A 22,951-nucleotide genomic window follows, 5' to 3' on the forward strand; every position below is an offset into this window, starting at 1 on the left:
TGAAGCAGTCTCTCTGGGCAGCTGGACCTGTAACAACATGTAAACTCAGGAGCGCTGGGATGGTTGTCCTTGGACGGACCATGAGGGCCCAAGAAATGGAGAAAGCAGATCTATCAGGAGAACATGAAGGAGGTATGCAGGGAGACAGGAGATGACATGGAGGCCTGGAGCCTTTCTCCTCGGGAGCCCAGTACCCCATGAAGCCTAGAAGCATTCCGAACCTTGTTACCACGAGATACCTGGAATTATTCCTTATATATTTCTATATTCTTATATATTTCTTTTGCATAGGCTAGCTTAACTTGGCTTCTGTAATTTGCAGCCAGAGAGGTCTAGTTCATAACCATATAGGTTCTGTTCTCATGATCTGAAGGTTCCAAATCCACTGGTACTTTTTTGTTATTTTCTTCCTTCTGCAAGCTATTAATATTTGTGCTCTTGAACTAGCTTTACAAACACAGTGCTCACCTGGCCTGCGTCCCTTTTGAGTAGGTAACGTTGGGCACTGAGGCTAACAGATGGAATGCAAATGACCTCATCTTTCTTTAGCTGTGGCCAAGCACAGACAGGTTGCCAAGCCTTGTCAAACAGGGTGTCCTTCCTCACGCACATGTCACACAGAGTAACACTTGCATGCTTCCACCTTCAACAGCTCCTCGAGCCTTCATCGCAGGGCTGTTATGAGCTGATAATAATGATGATGCATATACCCAGTTTCCAGAAGTCTCTTTACATGAAGGTACAATGCACAGCTTTATATTAGCATGTGAACTTCCATATACCCTCCCCTATTTTTGTAATTTGAATGTCACTAGCTAACAGTTATTGAGATTTTACTATGTGCTAGGCGCTGGGCTACACTCATTTAACAGGTGACCAGGAAATAACATCCATTATATAGAGTGGGACCTTGCAAAAAAAAAAAAACACACCTACACTCAAAGTTCCGACTCTAAATTTACCCATCCACCTGGATCACCACATTATATACCATCTCCTATCATTTCACTCACCTGATTTTATTGTGATGGTGTGTTATAACAATAAACTATGATGTTCTTGATGGCAGACACCAGGCCTTTTTGGTTTTATTGGACACATGAATGAAAAATACATTACTGAGGTAAACAAATATAAACAGCTATTAGAGCCATAAAAAGAAATGACTTTATCCAGAAAACAATGATTTTAGTTCCACTTCTTTCTTTTATAAAAATGACCTTGACAGTACACTCTTTGACATCTGCTTTAGCAGTATCTTTTCAAATACCATGCCTACTCAGGCAAAGGAAACAAAAGAAAAAACAAACAAATGGAACTATATCAGCCCCAAATTTTCTACACAGTAAAGGAAACCATCAACAAAATGAAAATACAATCATCAATTGGGAGAAAATATTTGCAAATTATGTATCCAACAAGGAGTTAATTTTCAAAATATGTAAAGAATTCATACAACTCAACAACAAAAAAAGCGAATCCAAACGAAAAATGGGCAGATGATATGAACAGACATTTTTCCAAAGAAGATATACAGATGGCCAACAGGCACATGAAAAGATGTTCAACATCACTAATTACTAGGGAAATGCAAATAAAAAGTATGATGAAAGATCACCTCACACCTGTCAGAATAGCTATAATTAACAAGACAAGAAATAACAAGTGTTGGAGAGGATACAGAGAAAAGGGCATCCTCATACACTGCTGGTGGGAATGCAAACTGATGTGGGCACTATGGAAAACAGTAAGGAGATTTTTCAAAACATTAAAAACAGAAGTAACATATGATGCAGCCATCTCACTACTAGGTATTTATACAAAGAAAATTAAATCAACAATTCAAAGAGATTTATGCATCCCTGTGTTCATCGCAGCGTTATTCACAATAGCCAAGATGTGGAAGCAACCCAAATGCCCATCAATGGATAAATGGATAAAGAAGATGTGGATGTGGTCTATGTATATATGCAATGGAATGCTACTCAACAATAAAAAAAGACAAAATTGTGCCATTTGTGACTACATGGATGGACTTTGAGGGTATTATGCTAAGTGAAATAAGTCAGACAGAGAAAGATAAACACCATACGATTTCACTCGTTTGTGGAAGATAAACAAACACATGGACAAAGAGAACAGATTAGTGGTTACCAGAGGGGAAGGGGGTGGAGAGAGAGTGAAAGCGATAAGAGTGCACACATGTATGGTGATGGATAAAAAATAGACTATTGGTAGTGAACACAATTCAGTCTATACAGAAACTGAAATATAGTGATTTAAACCTGAAATTACACAATGTTATAGGCCAATATGACCTCAGCAGAATAAAAAAAAAAAAAACAGCCTCGAACTTTTCAAGCCTTAGTTTCTTTATTTGCACAATGCTGTAATATGTACCTCCCTGGACCGTGATGGATATTTATATAGAATATGTCTGCGTTCAGTTTAGAAACTACATATTATTAACATATGAGGATAAAATATTGTTTGAGAACTTGAATACGTATCAGTCATGCAAGTTTATTTGAATTTGAAAGAAATACAAAGGATGACCTATATTCAAAAGGAATTTCGTTCTTTTTGCAGCTGTAGCATAATCTGTGACCCATGGTCTCAGTATAGAAGTTGAAAATGTAAAATATAAGTAACAAAAGTGGCCATTTCTGTGTTATTTGCAGAATGAGTATACTATTTACAAGAGGAAGAAACCAGGAAAGAATGGTGATGGCAAATTTGCCTCACCTGATGGGGGGCAAGTGGTGTCCATCCTCTCTTGACCTAATGTCATTCACCCTTTCCCTGCACTTAGTCCCGTGGCCTCTCTGGGCGGCTTCTCACATCAGCGACTCCTTCAGGTACAACTTACTTATCTGTTTTCATTGTAGTTATAGCTAATGCACTTTTAGGTGATAAAGTGTTACATCTTTCACGGAATGAAGGCATTTTGGCTTGGTTTATCAAGGGACATAAGGCTTTACCTCAAACAAAATCCTCATGCTGTCAGGCTCAGGCACTGCAACTGGCTGTCAGGGAAAGATCCAAGGAATTCTAGCCCATTCTAGCAGGTACCTGCTTCATCCCCACCACGTCTGGCTCTGGATACACAATGCCCTTCTTTCTGCTACAAGCAACCTCTACTTCTGAGCTGCAAATCCTCTAGCTCCAGCAAAAATTCCAGGAAAGTACACAGTACTTTCAGACTTTCCCTCATTTATCCCTTCTCAAATCTTACAATCAATGTTTGTAAGTCCAGAGGTCTGATAAAATCAAAAGTAAGAGTTGTATTTTCATGTTTTAATTAAAATTCCTATAAGTTCCCTGCCTGATGTTTTCATTCTGTTTTTAATGTCAAACAACACACGTGTAGCTAAGTGAGAACAAGCATTAACTAAAACCAGCGTGTTCTTAGAGGCGGCGCTCCACTGTCACAATTGTCAGTGTCAGATTGCCCTACTGTAATGCACAGTTCTGGGTCAGGCTACTGAGCATGAACTAGATGATTTCTCTTTTATATTTTCAGTTTTTCTTTCTGTGTTGCCTCCTTTCTCAGATATTACAAGCAAGCTTAAATTTCTCCAATTACACGTTGCCTCCCTCTTCCCCAGCCTCCTTAAATGCTGTCTAAACTTTTTATTCCTTTAATGCCATATGGCTCAACTTATTGCAACAGAAATTCTACCCACATCACACCACTGAGAACAGTCAAGGTTAACCGTAGAGTCTCCAGCCTTGGGGATCCCAAAGATCCCAAGTTTTGTCTTCTTGAAACAGTCTATTATGGACCAAATGTTTGTGTCCCCCTCAAATTCAGATGTCGCAGTCCTAACCTCCAGTGTGCTGGTACAGGAGGTGGAGCCTGTGGGGGGTAATTAGGGTTAGATGAGGTCATGAGAGTGGGGACCTCATATGGGATTAGTATTCTCATAAGAAGGGACACCAGACAGCTCTCTCCCTCGTCTTCCCTCTTTCTCTCTCCCCTCACGCTTGCACAGAGAAGACAATATGTGAGCACTCATCTAGAAGGGTGCTGCCTGCAACCCAAGGATGAGGTCTCTCCGGAAATCAACCCTGCTGGCGCCCTGATCTTGGACTTCCAGCCTCCAGAACTGTGAGAAAACAAATGTCGTTTAGGCCACCTGGTCTGCAGGATTTTACTACGGCAACTCAAGCTGACGAGGACACAGCTTTGGTTTTCATGATACTCAATCCTCCTGATTCCCCATTCCTTCTGATTATATTTTGTTAATTGCCTTCAGATTTTCCTAATTTACCTTATCTCTTAAGCACAAGTGTTCTCTAATGTTCTTCCTTCTGCTTTCTTCTTGTCTCATGTCATAACCACTCTTTGGGCCACTTTAAACGTTCTGACAACTGAGCCTTCAAATCTAGAGCTTTGGCTCAGACCTTTCTCTTGAGCTCCTGACAAGTTTCTAGATACCTTGTGGATGCTTCTATGTGGATGCTTTGCAGCATTTTCACTCGAGAAGGTGGAAACCCAGCCCTTCAACATCTCCCCAGTCCTACTCCTGTAGTCACTATCTGTTTTTATGGTAGCTGCGTTTTTCCAATCACCCAGGTTAAAATCATCAGAGTTGTATTCTATTTTTTATTCCTTCCTACCTTTCCCCAAACCTTTCCAGTTCTAATGAATCGAGCTCAGAAAACTGTTTCATATGCATACATGGGTTTGACTTTCATTCCACTGCTCTAGTTTAAAGATCTTATTTTTAACCTGTTATTTGGACTATTGTAGCACTCTATCAACTAGTCTTTCTATAGACAATCTCTTCCCACAAAGCTTACACATGATCATAAAACTTCAGAAAAATCTTTAATGCACTTGTGGTTTATATAAAAAGTATCCAGATTTCTTCTTAGAACATTGATCCTCATCTATAATCTGTCCTCTTTCTGCAGTTACAAATTTACCCACCACTATACCTCTCCACCTACTTCATTCATACCAGATTTCATGTCATGGCATGAAAGTGCATTAATATTTCTGAATCTTCACTTACATTATTTTCTGTATGTGAAAAAGTCTCATCATAGCATGATTTCGCCTGTTGAAAACATTCTTTAAGGTCAAGTTCAAATGCCACTTTTGTTAAGAAATCTTTCCCTATTCTTCCACAGATGCTTTTCCATTGGCTGGGCATAATGTCTTTCTTTCCTGGACGCTCAAAATGTTCTCCTGGTCCCCTATTATGGCATCTAACCCACTAGATAGTTATATTCCTGAGCATCTCCCTTACTATATTGCAAGACTGGTGCAGTCAGTGCCTGCCTCTTCTATCTTTTCTATCCTGAATATTATCTAGCATCATATCAAGTATTTAAGTGCCTTTAAGCTTATTGTTGAAACAAGGATTGAGTGAATAAATGAATGAATGAAAGCTCGATCCTCCATAAATGTTACTATCAAGTAGTAAAATTCTCTGACAAGTACTTCAATAAAATCTTCTGATATTTATTATAAAGTCAAAGGAAGAATTACAGTAACTTTTAAGACCATTTATTGTATGACTAAGGGAAAAATAATTTCAAAATGACAGATTTTCTCATTTACAAGGTAGAATAGTGAATGAGTTCCTTCTGTGAAAGAGAATATGTTCTGTCTGTTTGATTGTGATTATCTATTGGCTCACTATCATATTTCCTTTCAAAATCAAAGGAGGAAAGACAAATTAAAATGCTTACCCAGGGCCTAATCACTAATGATGCAGGCTTGACTGGTGTACAAAAAATGTGTCTAGTAGACCAAGAAGAAAATTTCCATTGAACATCTTTCAATTAATGTTTCACTTAGCTTTTGCACTCAATAAAAACATATTTTCGAATGCGTAAGAAACAATCACAGGAATATCCTAATAGTCTATTTACGTAGGAACCTATGTTTTAAAACTACTTCCTTGCATCAAGCCAATGACTTTTTCAGTGATTGTAACTGTTTTTAGTTTTGCATACAGTTATAATGCAAAAGGTCATAGGAGCACATTGTCACATTTCAGCTCCATGTACCACCAAATTGTTTGGCACTCATTGGGGTTATTTATCCAGAAAATAACTAGAAATGTTAGTTTGACATTTAATCATTGATATAACCTGGTTTTTTTTACGGCAGCATGTCATTTGCATAATATTTTATTTTTTCAGTTGCATAATGTTAACTCCTTTTGCTTTAAAAGGAAGTGATAAATAATTTGGATCTAAATAATTTATTTAATTATGAATTTCCATGGATTGCTTGTTTTTTCTATTGCCAAGAAGGAGAATTTTACCAACATCTTTATATTACGTTAAGCCTGAATATTTTCCCATTCAAATACATTAACAGTTAAAGAAATTAGAGATGTCAAAGGCAATTATACTATTCTATTGTTCTTCCAGGGTAGGCTTATGCTTAACAGGACTTGTAACTATAAGTAACTCAAGAAATCCAACATCCAATTTATTGATTAAACTCCTCCTAAATTACATTTCAGAAAATATAAAGCAAATGCCCAAACCTTTGGTTGTGTCAGATATTTGGCTTGCAAAAGTAAAATAACAAAGTGAAGTAAACTATGGAAAAACAGACACACAACTTTTACCCTCCTGTGTATCTCCAAAACAGCCTGTTATGAGAAGGTAGTTGGCCTTGCAACTCCTCAGAATCATACTCAAACAGATAGAGCAGTTGGAAGCTCTTCATTACAGCATCTGCTCTGTGTTTATAGCTGCATATGAGGCTGCTGAGTGCCCTCAGTGCCCGTAAATGCAGGAATCACAAATCCAGAGTGGTAATAAACTCATTGGTAATGTGTTCTCCAGAGTCCTCAGCCCTTGCTTCATTTGGCAAAACTCTTCTAGATTTTTGTTGCTACAGAAAATATTAGATTGTTTGTGGTCTCTGTAACATTGGAGACAAACCAGGAAAACAGAAAAGGTCAATAAAAAAGGTAAAAACATAGGCACTCCGATTATTGTTACATTTTAAAATTACAGTTTCGTAGAGAGTTAGAAGAGAAGCCGCAGCAGAATAAATGAGAAAAATGAGTAAATAAATGGTTGTTTTCCACAGAAGTTTAGCTTCAAATGCCCTCTGTAGTTCAGCTCAGCTGTTTGGTACACTTGGAGAAGATACTGATCATATTAAGAAAGCTACATGTTATAATTATTAATTAGAAGTGTATGATTACTGTAAAAATATGGTGGTGCTTGATAAATTACAGCTAATAGATAAGCAGTTTACTGGTAAAACCAGCACTTCCTAGACAGTAAATTCAGTTTAGAAGAAGATGGTTTTTCTCTTAAAAGCAGGAACCCAAATGAAATTAATTTTTAAATTCATAACAGTGAAGGGAACATTCTCAGCCTACGAGGAAAGCAGTGGAAGGTGTAAGAAGCTGATCAGAAGGTACAGTAATGCCCGGCTGCTATGGAAGGGCTGAGCACTGTTACCGTGACGTCAGCTGACTCCAGCAGCAAGCGCTGTATACTGTTCACTAGTCGCTGCTCTCTTGGACAGGTGCCCATGTCTGTCTGTCTGTAGAATCCCTGAGAGAGCTTTCAAAAATGCATATTCCAAGGTACCAACACAAGTTATACTTATCACATAGGTCCCCTCTTTTCATTAAATGGTTAGGAGAAATCTTTCAGAATTGACCCATGACTAAAAATCATATGAAACTTTCTGAAGAAACATAATAAAAGGAGAAAAGTTAGAAACGTGGAGCTGGATGATGGTGGATGATGGAACGGAGCCTTCATAAAGCCATATGGGATGTGATAAGGGAAATCTCTTAGCCTCTGCAAACATTCCAGCTTGAAGTGTGTTTTCTCCTTTCTTTTCATTTTGTCTCCGCTCATTCCTTCCCTCTTAATGAAAATTGCTATGATACCATTCTACATCTGGACTCTGTGACTGTGCTCTGTTTTGTTTTTTTTCTCCTGTTGTTTTGCTTTTTTGCTTGCTGATAACTCCCTGCCAGGAGGCTGCTACTAAGTGGATGTTGGCTAGCATGAAAAGCCATGGCAAGGAAAAAAAGATGACAAAGCAACTTTTATGATCAGCATCTTATGAAGAACTTGAAACTGATATAGCTTTAAAAAGTAGGCATAAATTATTAGCTTCATCCTTAATACTGCAAAAATTTAGGGGTCTTTATTTGAAATAATAACTCTACAGATTTTAAAAATATATTTTCCCATAGATTCCTTCACCTGTTCTTCAAACCAATTATATGATTCTGTAAAAAAATGCCTAGGGTGCTGCTTGGCAAGTAAAAATACAAAACCCAGAAGTTTAAGGAATGTAGAATTTTTGACATATGTTAGATGAGAAATTTTGTACCAGTTAAGACCTAAGCAAAGAATGGCTAAGTGGAATTACACTTATGAGTCACACAAATGCACAGTGGCTTAGTTTCCTCACCTACAAAATGGTGGAGGATAACACCCATCCCCCTTACCCTGCTGACTCATTCAGGTGGGTGGAATAGTTGTAAAACAATGTATATTTTTAATTATTACTATTAAAATTCTTCACTCAAAGGATTGTTTCAAAAAGTAGAATTAATGCTACTAATGAATAAAATTGCTTAAGTTTTGGATAATAGAATTACCTTTAGAACCCCAAGCATCCTTACCGTTTTTAAAATTGTAGATGTTACATGAAATTTGTTTTCATGCGTCTTAGAAAGAGATGACACATGCAAATTTTAACATATGCTGCCTTGCAAAACAGAGTCAGGAAGAAGACAGGAAAATGTTTATTACACAAACTACTCAGAAGAATTACCAGAATAGAAATAATCTGGACCTTCATGTTTACTGACTCTCGAGTTCGGGGCTCATCAGCTTTATCTGATTCCTTGTTTCCTTGGGTGTTTTATGGCTAGGAAACCATTCTAATCGTGGCCTTGCAGTAGAGAGAGCTCAATTCATGTGTAGCATTGTGGACTGTCTTTATTAAAACATACATTAAAGTTTAATAAATAAGAGGGTCATGGTAAGACAGTTGCTTAAGGGAACTCGCTTTAGGACATACTTGGTGCTCAGTGGCAGTCAAATTTTGAAATGATCAAATTTCCCCAGGGGCTTAATTTTCTTCCTCTGCACCCCAGAATAGTAGAGATGTGGCTCTAGAATAATGGTCTGAACAAGAAATTAGAACTAGAGTTTACATCTCTCACCCAGACCCCAGAGATGTGTTGGTGCTCCATTGAGGGAGGACTCATGTGAAAGGAAAAAATTATTGACAGAATAGAAACTGCAGCTTCTAGGTAAGGATAAGAATATGCTTAGCTGGCTGTTGCTTCATCTCCTTGCTCTTCCAAAAGAATGAAAACAAAAAAGACTTTTAAAATTACATTCCTACTGCAACAGAATGTGAGATTTGAAAAAAGAGAAAAGATTAGAAAGTGAAAAACATTGGAGGAATGGAAGAAAATGATTTAGACAAATAGAAGAAAATAGAAAGGATGGAGAGAATGAGAGAGAGAGAGAGGGAGAGAGAGAGAGAGCAGGAGGTGAACCCAGGTCAGATAACTCACTTGGCATTCCCTGACCCCGATTTCTTCCTTCGGAAAATGTTGAGGAAAGTGTTGGAGCGGCAGGGCAGCTTGCCATCGCCAACGTGCATGCGGACTACATCAGATGTGGTGAAGGCACTGCGGACGTTCCTCTCGGGCTTGGCAATAATGATGTACATCTTGGGAGTGAACATGCACCCCAGGGCCACCGTTACACTGAGGCTCACTGCAAAGCAGGTAGTGATGATCTTGTAGTTGCTCCCAAAGTAAATGGGCACAAAAGCCAGCCAGATGATGCAAGTGGTGTACATGGTGAATGCAATGTATTTGGCCTCATTGAAGTTGGCGGGCACATTGCGGGTCTTGAAGGCATAGTAGGTACAGCTCATGATGAGGAGTCCATTGTAGCCCAGAGGGGCCACCACACCCAGGTTGCTGGTATTGCAGATAAGGTAGACTTCCTTGATACTTGGGTAGGACAGAATGGGCATGGGGGGCTCCATGATGATCAGAGTTATCACCAGGGTTAGCTGCACACTAATCAAGATTGAAGCAATGATCACCTGGGCCCAGGCGCTCATGAACCTTGGCTTCCGGGTGCAGATCTTCTTCTTGCTGCCAGCTAGGATGCGTGCGATGCGGTTGGTTTTGGTCACTAAAGCAGAGTAGCACATGGCAGAGGAGAGGCCAACCAGGAGGCGCTGGAGGTAGCAGGACGTGGTGGTAGGTTTGGCAATGAGAGTGAAAGGGCACACATAACCAAGGAAGATGCCAGCGAGGATAATGTAGCAGAGCTCCCGACTGGAGGATTTGACCACTGGTGTGTCCCGGTACAGCACAAAGATGAGGGTGACAAACAAGGTGACAAGGATGCCCAGACAGGAAAAGGCGATGGCGATGATGGATTCTATATTGCTCCACTCAAGATAGCGGACAGGAATGGGTTCACAGCCTGTGATGAGAAAAATAGTTTTAGAATGACTGCAAGATTTCTACTGATCAATAACAACAACGCTTACTAGTTAGCAGAGACGTAGCTATATTTGCATCTTCCATGATTTATGTTATCTTAATGCTTTTAAAAAATGCTTCACTAGGGCCAGCCCCATTGACAAGTGGTTAGCGCTCAGCTTTGGCAGCTGGTTTCACGGGTTCAGATCCCCAACATGGACCTACTCTACTCATCAGCCATGCTGTGGAGGCATCCCACATACAAAATAGAGGAAGATTGGCATAGATGTTAGCTCAGAGCGAATCTTCCTCACCAAAAAAATAAATAAGAAATCACTATTACACAAATAAAGACGCATCACTGTCTTCCCTGGATAATCATGTTCCCAACCTAATCTCATCACAAACCTAATGTGACATACTTGAACCTATAAAAATAATCTTTCCTTTCAACACCAGCATTATAAATGGATGCCACTCTGTGGGTGGAATTTGATTCCACACTTTCAGAAAAAGAAAGAAAAAGAAGGAAGTTAAAACTGTGTTTCCAGTGAAGGTTAAATGGTGATAATGTAATGGAATAAGTTAGTAAGAAACGAACTGACAGAATTTTTATTTTTATGTGGCTATTGTCTAGAGGCAAGTCCAGACCAAAGACAAGTATTTTTTGGCCAGCAGAGTATTGTAAACATAAATTTCATTCGAATTCTTTAGAAGAAGCTGCACTTTCATATTTAGCACATATTATATTACTCACCTTAAATATCCCCCCTTCAGTCAAGTATGATCTGTATGTGTCATATGAGGGTCTGAGTTATCAGCTTCTAATAGACATACCGAGAAAGGATGAAAGCTCCCCTCACCATCTCTTGAAAGGAGAGGAGATGCTATGTTCTTAAAAGCTTGCTTATCCTTCCCTAGAGTTGGAGAACAAAGCCTGTTTTGTATTTCAGAGACAGAGAGAGTTTGGTCCGGTCCTGGAGACAATCCCTTCGCAGGATTTTGTGTTTGGTCTGGGCCAATATTTCCCAAATTGTGAGAGTAAAAATATTTCCATAAATTTAGGAAGAGTTTCATCGTTTTGCAGCCATGGGAATAAGGAACCATCAGAACCTGTTTTAAACCTGTTTAGTCAACAGCAGCTCCCCCCATGCCACCCAGTCGCTGTCAGCCCTTGCTTCTGATAATCAGCCAATCCGAAACAGACTCCCTCATAAAAATGAGCACCGGCCATTCCCAGGCACTCACTCCTGCCTGATCAAAGTGGCCTCGCTCCCTTGTGTCTCTTGGGTTTGTCTCTGTCAAAGTCTCAACCTCTTCCTGCAAGAACTTCGGCCTCCTATGGAAAGTCAGATTTTAATCCTAAATCTTCTCATTTCCTCGATAAAGTTTAGAAAGATGATTAGATAGATGGTAGATAGATAGATATTTAGTATAACAATGACCCTTAGAAGGGACTTTTGATATGACACAATCAAGAAATTAAAATATTTAAGAGATGCTGTGGACAAACTAGGGACTAAACTACTAAATAGTCAATATTCAGCTCCTTTAACTGGGATACGGAGCTTGCTAAATAAAATTCCAATTCCAATGTAGGCTTTGTCAAGGCCCTTGTAAACTTCTGAAAGCTACCCTCTTTGTATTTCTCTTTTTCTATGCAAGTTTACCTGGTTTTGTAAATGAGATATTCTGTTCTCAGACTTCTCATTAGAAAAGAGTACCGTAGTTTGAATTTCTAGAATATAAGTCAGAAATATGGAAGTTGAATGAAAACCCTGGTCTGGAACTAAATTAAGAGCTATAATTAATAATTTTCTGAAATTTCAGGGATACAGGCAAAATATTATCTGCAGAATTTAGGATTTTTATTAGATATTCGCTGTCCTGCACTATAGACATGTACCAATTAATTCAGTTAATTGTTAGCCTCCTGGAGGAAAATGTTTAAATGCCACAGATAAAATTTAAATAACCCAGTGGTATAAAATTTTAAAAAGTAAAAATAAAAAATACATTACATAAGGAAATTTCAGAAGCTTTTCTTTAGTCAAGATTCAAATTTATATTTGAAATTTGAAAGATTTGAAATTGTATTTATATTATTCAAAATTATAAACTAAAGAAAGATGAAAGACTTTAGAAAACCTTCAAACAATTCTAAGGCAGACTCAACAGCTGACATAAGGACTATATCTTCTTTTTCTGTAAATAGACCCAGACCTGAATTAGGGGAATCAAACAGAAAAAAAGAGTTAAAATGTAAAATTATCAACTTAGAAAATATCCGATACATTTCCAGATAGATTTAGAGATTAAATAAGCTAGGAAACAATATAATTATATATCTTTGGGTAAAACAACTAAAAAGACCTCTATTCTATGATTTGGGAGCCCGTTGTTAAAAGAACTATAGACACAAACAGAAGTACCATTTAAAAAGCCAATGTCCCACATTAGCTCAAATTAAAAGGGACAACTACCTAAAATCCGTCCAATGACAACTCCATGGGAGACACTGGCACCCAAGAACTCCCTGTCTTTCTTCCGAACTAGGAAGGGAAGCATGACCTCTTTCTTATTGATATAGGTGACTTTATGTCTACCAATAATCTCACTATTCATAGAACATCAGATACTTTGGTTTAATAAAACCACTCAATTAGTGAAAATCTTTAACAATCTTATGCCCCAACCTATAACTGGTATTTTGAGATTATTATTGGAAGAATACATTATTCTCTGTGGCACAAAACCCATAAATTTAATCAGTAGGTTTACTTCCAGACAAGATATATTACAGTTCCTACACATGATCAAATTATAGCTGCTCTAGTCATGAAAATATCTACACTATGTATAATTTAGGAAATTATCCAAAAAATAGCTTTTGTCTCAGAATCCCTGTGGATGAAACTCCACAGAAATAGGAAGATGGATTGGAACAGAGCACATAAGCACACAGTTTGTCCTAGGCACCTAGATTATCATAAATCTTTCCTTTTTTGTATATATATATGAAAATGCTACACCATGATCTAGACGTATTAACTCAACAGCATAGCACATATCAAAGAACCATTGCTCATTATGGTAGACAGCTTCTAAGATGGTCCCCAATGATGCCCCTCCTGGGATTCGTGTCCATGTGTTATCCTCTCCCCTTGAGTATGAACAAGGCCTATGACTTGTTTCTTTTCTATAGAGTACAGCAGAGTTGATGGGGTGTTGGTCCCAAAACTAGGTTACATAAGATAATGACTTTCATCTTGGTAGCAGATTCTTGCTGGCTCTGATGAAATGACCTGCCGTGTTGCTGATTCACAAGGCGAGGAATTGAGAGCAGTCCCCACCCAACAACCAGCAAAGAACTGAAGCCTTCAGTCTAACAATCTTTGAGGATTACCTCCTGCCAACCATCACATAGGTGAGTTTGAAAGTGGACCCTTCCACAATCAAGCCTTCAGAATAGACCCCATCCCTAGCTGACGCCTCAATTTTAGTCTCGTGAAAGATGATGAAGTGGAAGACCCAGTTAAACTGTGCCAATATTCCTGACTCACAGAGAGATAATAAACGTGTGCCGTTTTAAGCTACTGAATTTTGAAGTAATTTTTTACACAGCAATAGATAACTAATTCACTCAATAGAGCCGACCTCTTAATTCAATAGGCAATGCTTAGTCTTCTCTCCTAAGGATAATTGCCGGCATAAACTAAATTGTTCAAAATATCTTTAGGTTTTGTACAAGGTGTTTAAGTCTAACGTTACCATACATAATAAATCCCTACTATTAACAGAAACATCCAACACTCTACTAGTTAATTAGCTAATTATGAATTGTTGTTACTTCCCCTTCCATATTACTACCCACTGATGTGATGCTCATAATGCAGCAGCTCTAGAAACATTAATCAATGGTGGAGAATCTCAGAATCGAGTTGATGTCATTCAAGCAGTGTCCCTACCCAGGAGGTAATGATTAACACCCCAGTACTAAATCTTGACTTAATATTGTTTTACTTATAGTGAAGATAAAAAGGGAAACTACTAGGTTTAATACACAGTAAGTAGTCTAGTCAGTATTATAAAATGCAATACTTGACCACAATCTAAAGTTTTCTAATAAGTGAATCATGGTCTTCTTGTGGCTTAACAAATCGTCAAAAGAAAAGAGCAGATACATAAACTAATAGCTGGTATGCTTTCAGAATAATTCACTTATTTAACATCATATAGAAATAACTTTTTAAAAAGATCTTCAGGCACTCTTAGAAAAATAATATTAATTTCTTGATATATTGATGTTATATAAAATAATTGCTGCCATAAAGGTTGAGACTCACAATAAGAAAGATGCTGTAAAAGCTATAGACACTATAAAAACACCTCAGAAATATAAAAGAAATATTATAGAGATTATCACGCTAAACTGACGAGTCAGCAGTCAGCTGGCAGCAAATAATTTATTAGTAATAACAAATCCATGGAGAAGTTCAAGGATTCAATTATAGATACAAAAAATCTGGCCGGAAAATAGATTCTTAAAAAAAATGCCAGAGTGATTGTGTTGCAAGATCCATGAGGATAATATCTGATAAAACCAGAATGGCTATCTGGTAGCACCAGATAAAATATCCAATAGATGTTGGATAAAATCCTGATGGAAAAAAAAGGAAAGAACTCATCCGAGTAGGGACAAATTAGCCCAAAAATTAAACACTAATGGGAAAATATTTCCAAGATAGCAGATATGGCAAGTTCCTGCTTCATTTGTAATTAAATTAATCTGGAAAAATTGTAAAGATAGGGCCACTGACTGATATAATTGCAAAAGGACACTTTGAATAATGGCAAATGGATTGTATACTGTTGTCTGCCTCTGTGGTTTATGAATATGTACCACTTTAAATAGTGTGTTTATTTTCTGGAGGATTGAAGCTTTCCCCTGTTGAAAAGCCACAATACTTACAATGGTTAAAATAGACTAGATTTTGTGGTCTTAGCTAGCATGTTCCAACTTACCAATCTAGTGATATTGGGACATTTTCACTTGAATATTTATTCATGAATTTAAATTACCCAAGGCTATCTTCTTCCCAACTCTCTGGATAAGCAAAAAGGAACCTTAATATTGCTGAAGATTGCACCCCTTAGTCATTTTAAACTGAGGTTCTGCAGAGAGCCTGCAGAAGCTGAAGATCCATGGAAGTTGACTGTTAACCCAAGACCCTTGGAGCAGACTGATGACTACACAATGGTCTTCTGTACAGGATGGTCTTAAGAAGATTCTTGTATATATCATACTCTCCTTTGTATACTCTTGCTTATTCATACTTTCTTCTTTACTGATTTAAAGCTATACAAATCTGAGTTTGTCTTTAATGTTCTCCTTACTCCTTACTAATAATAAGTACTTGCCTAAGCCTAGGTTTTACTAGAGACAAATTACTCCAACTCGATAATTCATGTATATCAAGCTATCATTAGGTATGTTACACTAACTTTTCCAGTAATGGTACTCTTCGAATATGCAAAGATTGCACGAGTTCGGATATATGAAAGGATTCAGAAGGCTCACAGAATGTACTCATATAATGCTTTTACTTAAAGGCAAAACATGTAGTAGAAACGTAAGCACCAAGGGACCAAGAGATATCCAGGTGCAAGCTCTCTAGGATCCTTATTCCCACAAGGGCATACCTCACCTGTGGATTGAGCTACCAAAATCTGCACCATGAACATTGGCTTTAAGACAGCTCAAGGCAGAAGTTCCTAGTGAAGATTTTTTTATCAACCTCAAGCCGTATAGCCAAATCAGTCTGTCTAATAAAATATGCCAGGTGAAATCCATCAGTAAACAAACCGGCTTTGGTTTTCACCAGTGAAGTTTCAAACTTCAAACTGCACATCATAAATTTCAATCCCCTTAATGTAGCCAAGAGTCAAAGACAGATACTCGGCCATCTCCATAGATAATCATAGAGTCTTCCAAGACTAGCTGTAAATTAAGTCCATCCTACATGGTGTACTACACACAAATGAAGAAAAACATCCTCATGCTAGAGGGGGATATGAGTATTCTTGTGTTGTAACAGTAGCAGTTTGTCATAACAACATCCTGAAACAAGACACCTACAACTTCACTATGATCGCTTATCTCTTGTGAAGATCCTAGATTCGTTTCCCTGTGTGGAAACCAGGCTTTTCAACGCCCACCCAGGACCACCCAGAACAGAATGCCCTGGGGATTGGGACTGCTCATTTACGTTTTGAATAAGCTTCATAAAAGGTTTTTTTTTATTTTCCTTTTTCTTCTTTCCTTTCCTTTCTTCTTTCGTTTTTTTCAACATCCTAAATTTGAGAAGCACTAGATTTAATATCTTGAAGAAATAGCTATAATATCTATATTGTTCATATATGTAATGTAATGCATTTTTTGTCCTGTTTTGAGGTTTAGGGAGAAGAGTTGTCCAACCACCAGATGTGATTGGTACCCCAAGACTGGAAGAGAGGGGGCTACCTTGAACCAGTGGTGAAGAGTGTCTGGAACCTACCTGACCCCCAGCAGCCAGAAGGAGAAGGCTTTCTGGGAGTTGTGCGTACCTTATCTAAAGCCCTGAGAACTTAAGGACCTGGCGGTGTCCCCGGTTAGAGCTACCCCAGAGAACCCAGAACCACCAGACAAGTCAGTTTCCTTCAAGTGGATTACAAATTACTGAGCAAAATCCAAGAGAAGTGGTAATAACTCTGATCTGAGGACCAGGGGTTACTCCTAATTTTTGAACCAAATATTGACTCACGTGTAAGATCCAAATGCATTGGAGGCGGATAGGGTTAATATAGAACTTCTTTTTTATTAAGAAAATTTAATATGATCAAGAAATCAAGGGCCACAATTATTCTACCCAAAGTGTCCTGGGACAGTTAATAACATTTACAATAATATTTTATGATTATATAAGACTTCATCAAAAATGCTTTCTTTAATGTTATTACATTAATATTAATTAACTACGTGGTGAAATTCTATATATTATTCAATGTTCAGCTCAAATATTCCTTCCTTTGTGAAGGCTTTTCTCTTCCCAGGGAAAAATAATTGCTTTTTTCTCTGTGTTCATACAATATTTTGCACATACTCCTGCTATATGACTTATATTATAATTGACTGTTTACATGTCTAGTTTCGTATGAAGCACTTCCCCCAGGATATAAACCTTGTTTCATTCACCCACATCTCCCCAGTTTCTCAAAAAGATGCCTGGCACAAAGCAGGTGGTAGTATTTAATATAAAATTAGATAAATGAGTACATAATATGAGAGGTCACAGCAACTGTAAGGATGGAGAAAAATAGTTAAATTAGTTAATTTCTATAACTCAGCATTTCCTATTTTTTTCTTTTTCTTACTTTTTTTTTGAGGAAGATTAGCCCTGAGCTAACATCTGCTGCCAATCCTCCTCTTTTTCGCTGAGGAAGATTGGCCCTGAGCTAAGATCTGTGCCCATCTTCCTCTATTTTATATGTGAGATGCCTGCTGCAGCATGGCTTGATAAGAGGTGCATAGGTCCACACCCGGGATCCAAACCAATGAACCCTGGGCCACCGAAGTAGAACGTGTAAATGTAACCGCTGTGCCACCGGGCTGGCCCCTCTTCGTATTTTTTAATGATAAAATTGACGGTATTTTAATGATAAAATTGACTGGCTTTCTGAGGAATCCTTTTATACTAATTGACTTTTTAAAAGCAGTAAGTAGCACTGGATTTCATATAATTGGTCCATGAATTGTTAAACTACTGTCAACTTGTGTATCACAGCAGAAGAGATCCCTCTTTAGGCATCATAAGAAATAAAGTGTGAATTTTAATGCTGAATTAAAATATGCATTTTTCCAAAAAGAAAATATAAGAAAGTTATCAACAGCTTCATAAAGCACTTCCTCTAAGAAATATACCAATTTTTCTTCATAGCTAAAACCCAACATATTCTAATGAAAATAAAAACTCACTTATAAACATGTTTTTATTCATTAATATTAGAGTCTTTGGAGCATATATGGAAAGTAGCTATTTCATAAAATGATTTTAAGCATACTGTAACAAACTCTACCTTCAGTAATAAACACCAAAGAATAATTTCCCAAAGAATAATTTCTTATTTTAACTAAAAATTCAGTGCAAAAAAAAATCCACCCATGAAAACAAAACACCTACTTAAAGGCAATGCATTTACACCTCTGAGCATTTCTGCTGATTTTTGGTACTCTGAGCCTGTGGGTTTTCTCTTTTCACAACTACTGCTACCATGGTAACAACCAACAGCGCATTGCCGTGTACTGCGCCCTCGCTCTGAGCCTGACACGGCACCAAGTAAGTGGCAAATGAAATCTCATTTTCTCTTCATGTATAAGACTCAAAGGGAGGGAGAAACAATAGGCGTCATTAAAACCAAGTAGAAATTAGTATGAGAGAGGTATATTCTGCAAGACCCTAAACGTAAGATTCTCAAAATAACTTGGATATATGATCCAAAAGAAGCCACTTATCTGTTGTTATTGGATAAAGGCAGTTTGAGTTGTTGCTTGGCTCAACTCATTTGAATGTCAAAGTGACTTTTACATATATGATGGGTGATAGTAGACTAAATTCTTTAGAAAGATAATTGCATTACCATTGATCTACTTACAGTCAAGGAGGATATTTTTTATTCTTTACTAAGTCAAAGAGCCCTAATCAATGGAGGTGATCATTTGGCAGTGGGCAGACAACCTACCCACAATGGAAGATCTCTGGGGAATAAAATATATGACTTTGAATTCCATTACTATAACACACTAGATCTTTTAAGAAAGTTTTTGTATTTTAATGTTTTAAGATAGAATGGAAGTTCTTTTTCATGTATGAGATAAGCTCAAATTAAGGTGAAAATGGAGCAGTAAGAAAAGTTTGGGGAAGCCTCAAAAAAAACGTAGACAAGAGAAGAACTCTTGTAACTCAAAGCCAGGACTTCTGATTTCTCAGATGAACCTGAGAGAGAACCTCTTCCTAGTCAGCTCTGATCTCAGTCAAATAGCAGAGAGGACTGAGGAGTAAGTCCACTCCAGTCCCCAAACACAGTGGGTGATCAAAGGGGACCTTCTCACTCAAGATAAAAAGCCCAGCAGGAAACACACACTATGAAGGAGGATAAAGATGTGAAGAGAGACACACATGAGTGCAAAAGGAGGCTTGTGTCCAAAAAAGAGGTTGGAAAAGCTTCTCCATGCCAGTCCATTGCATGCAACCATGAGATAAATGGCATAGTGAGAGAGCATTAGACCCAGCTACAGAACCCCTGGATTCTCGTAGTAGCTTCTCTATTAACCAGCTGCATTGACCTGGAGGAACTTCAGTCGGTCCCTTCTTCTTTCTAATTCTCTTGATAGAACAACATTTATTAGGTTGCTAGTATGTTCAAGGCACCAGGCTATGAGCCAGAGAGCAATGTTTCTCGAAGGATGAGTCTCAGAACTAGGCTGTGGGAATCTCCATAGGTGGGTAATTCCTGGGTAACTTTTAGGCAGATTAAAGTTGAAAACCAATTTTCAGCTAAAGAATAAAAAGATGAGTGAGATACACTTTGTACCCTCAAAACTATTCTGATCTAATTCCATTTTCTTTACAAAATGCCTTTGTACTAGGTGATTTCTAAAAACTTTCTGATACTCAGACTAATTTTTTTCTAACAGGATTAACCATTTTACAAGGTACTCTCACTTAATAAGTATAATTTTAATTATGTGACCTGGTTCTACTCACCCAGTCACTTTTGGTGTGCTTTGAATAAGATACACAATGTCTTTGTTTTATACTGTAATTTGGGTGTAAGTCAAAAAGTAAATAACCATCAAGAACATTACCCTCTCTAATGATTTTCAACAACACCAGGGAGGTGTAGGATCAGGAGTCAGTGAGTGAGGTTCTGTTTCTAAATAATTTCATGACCTTAGGCACACAAGTCTGCCTCTCTAGGTGTCAGCTTCCTCTTTCCCAAAGGAGGAATTAGGTTACTCAGATGACAAAGTCTCTATGGCTCTATTACTATTAAAATTTCTGAAAAGTGTTTGTGAAACACCTCTCTTGTGTTAGCTTGAACCACGGTCTGTGGAAAACAAAACTCATATATCTGAAAGGTGCCTTTTAGGAAACTTACAAACTCATGTAATCCATCCATATGAGTCCCATTGATTTTACTAGTAAATCATTCTTGCAATCATTTATTCCTCTCCATTTCTGCTGCAGCTGCCCTAATCCACACTCTACGAAATTACTCATTTGGACCAGTGCAATGGCTCCCCAGCATCTTTCTATAGTCTAGTCTCACTACCCTCATCCATATTGCTGCCAGGGGCATCTTTCTGAGACACAGACATCATGATGGTTATTCACCACTTTAAATCCTTCAATGGTTCTCCTCTGCTGAAAGTCAAAATACAAACTCTTAGGAAAAGGTCGTGCAGATGCTTTTTACCATCCACTTCCAGTGTACTCATCCAGACTCATTTCTGAGCACTTCTCTACTAGGCCCTAGTGTTTGCCAACCAACATCATATAGTTGTTCCACGATTTTCCCTAAATGTACTATATGCTTTATATGCTTTCACATTTCTTACGTTCTCTACTCTGTCTGGAATTTTTTTCATCTCCTTGTCTTCCTAACAAATTTTACAACATTTTATAAAGGTTTCTATTATATTAATAACTATTTTATGTTATGTATTTTTTCCATGTTTCTTCCCTGGTAGATTTTCAGCACAATAAAATTGGAGGCTGTGTTCCATTTATCTTTGTACCTTTGGGGCCTGCAATAGTGGCTCATACATAGATGTTCAAGAAATGAATAAATAATGTAATATATATTATAATATATATATTATATAATATATATAATAAATATATATTATAATAAATTATAATAAATGTATGTCACCTCATAAATTAAAGTGACTAGAAATATGTTCAAATAAAATTTTAAAACTGAAAAACAGAAGACAACTGGTATACTAGAATACTCTTTTGATACACTTTCATTTAGATTTAAATGAACTTTCCTTTCAATATAGATCATGGAAAGCTTATAAGGAGTTTCTGTGTACTCTTTGACATGAGCATTAAAAAATTCACACCGTAAGTAAATATTGAAAAAGACATGAGCTAATTGCTCACATCCTACACACTGGGCACACTGGAAAGGTCAATAGTTGGCGACAGTGTTTACAAGTGAGGGAGCTCCTACCTGTTAGATCTGCGTTGGGCCACCACCCCAAGTCACAGGCTTTGCAGGTGAACTCATCTTGCACGTATTCATTCTCTTTGCAGCCCGTACAAATCCAGCAGCAACTCACTTCTCCTTTCCGTATGACCTGTAACACAGGGATGTTTCATATGCCTTAAAGATGATGTCTCCAGAAAGTCTTCTATTTCAGATGAGGATGTGATTTCATATTACGATAAAAAGAAAAAGGGTAACTTTTCAAAAAACTCTATATGGCAAGGAACCTTAAGTACATGGATTGGAATATACCTGATGACCTTAAAGTTCAGATGTGAATTTCAATTCATTCCATGCTGGATCTGGAGGCTTTTCAATAATAATTTCTTTTATAAAGGGAATTGGCTACATTATTTTTTGTAGAGTTAAAAAATGAAACAGTTGAATTTTATCGTTATTTATATTAATATGTATTAATTATTCTCAGAAAAGTAAAAATACGTTTTTCTTTTCTGAAAGAGCAAGTAATGTTTAATCACAAAAGTTCCTATGTAACAAAACCTTATAATTCATAAAAACTGAAGAATTGTGAAATTTTTGTTGTAGTTGTGAAAGTCTGAGCAACTTTATGTATCTGAAAACAGAATGAGGGCTAAGAAATAATCCTGTTTTTGGCCTTGTGACTTGCTCTTGTGAATTCCAGAAATCACACAAATTGTTGGAAGAAAAATTACTAGTCCAAAATTACTGAAGAATTGCTTATTATCTGAGCAGTTTAAACTTTCTCCCATTTTCAATTTGTTTGGCAAGCACTATTTCACTTACACAATACAAAAGTAAACATCAAAACACACTGCCTTTAAAGTGAGTTTCTTGTAAACAGCACATAATTAGATCTTGCTTTCATCTCCAGTCTGACAATTTTTGCCTTTTCTTGAAGTGTTTGGTACATTTACATTTATTATAATTATTGGTGTGGTTGGATATGAGTCAATCATCTCTTTCTTTTTTTCTATCTGTCCCATCTGTTTTTTGTTTCCTTTTTCCTGTTATTCTGCCTTCTTTTGAATTAATGTGAACTTTTTAGAATTCCATTTTATCCCCAGTAGTGGCATACTAGCTAAATAAACTTCTTTGTTTTGCTTTAGCAATTGCTGTAGAGTTGACAATGTGTGCCATTAGCTTACCAGAGTCTACATTCAAATAATGTTACACAACGTCATGCA

General features: G+C 37.4%; 1 protein-coding gene across 14 annotated transcripts in view; it reads right to left on the reverse strand.

Moving 5' to 3' along the window:
• The window catches only part of GRM1 (glutamate metabotropic receptor 1), a 498,985-nt gene that overhangs the window by 26,476 nt on the left and 449,558 nt on the right, over positions 1 to 22,951 (reverse strand). For all 14 annotated transcript variants that reach the window (XM_008540785.2, XM_008540657.2, XM_070602717.1 and 11 more), the window contains exons 7-8: positions 21,750 to 21,876; positions 9,540 to 10,470 (exon numbers count right to left, since the gene is read on the reverse strand). In XM_008540785.2, coding sequence (XP_008539007.2) covers positions 9,540 to 10,470; positions 21,750 to 21,876 — 1,058 coding nt within the window. The remainder of the gene's footprint in view (positions 1 to 9,539; positions 10,471 to 21,749; positions 21,877 to 22,951) is intronic.

Source organism: Equus przewalskii, chromosome 32 (assembly GCF_037783145.1).
Source record: "Equus przewalskii isolate Varuska chromosome 32, EquPr2, whole genome shotgun sequence".
Lineage (NCBI taxonomy): Eukaryota > Metazoa > Chordata > Mammalia > Perissodactyla > Equidae > Equus > Equus przewalskii.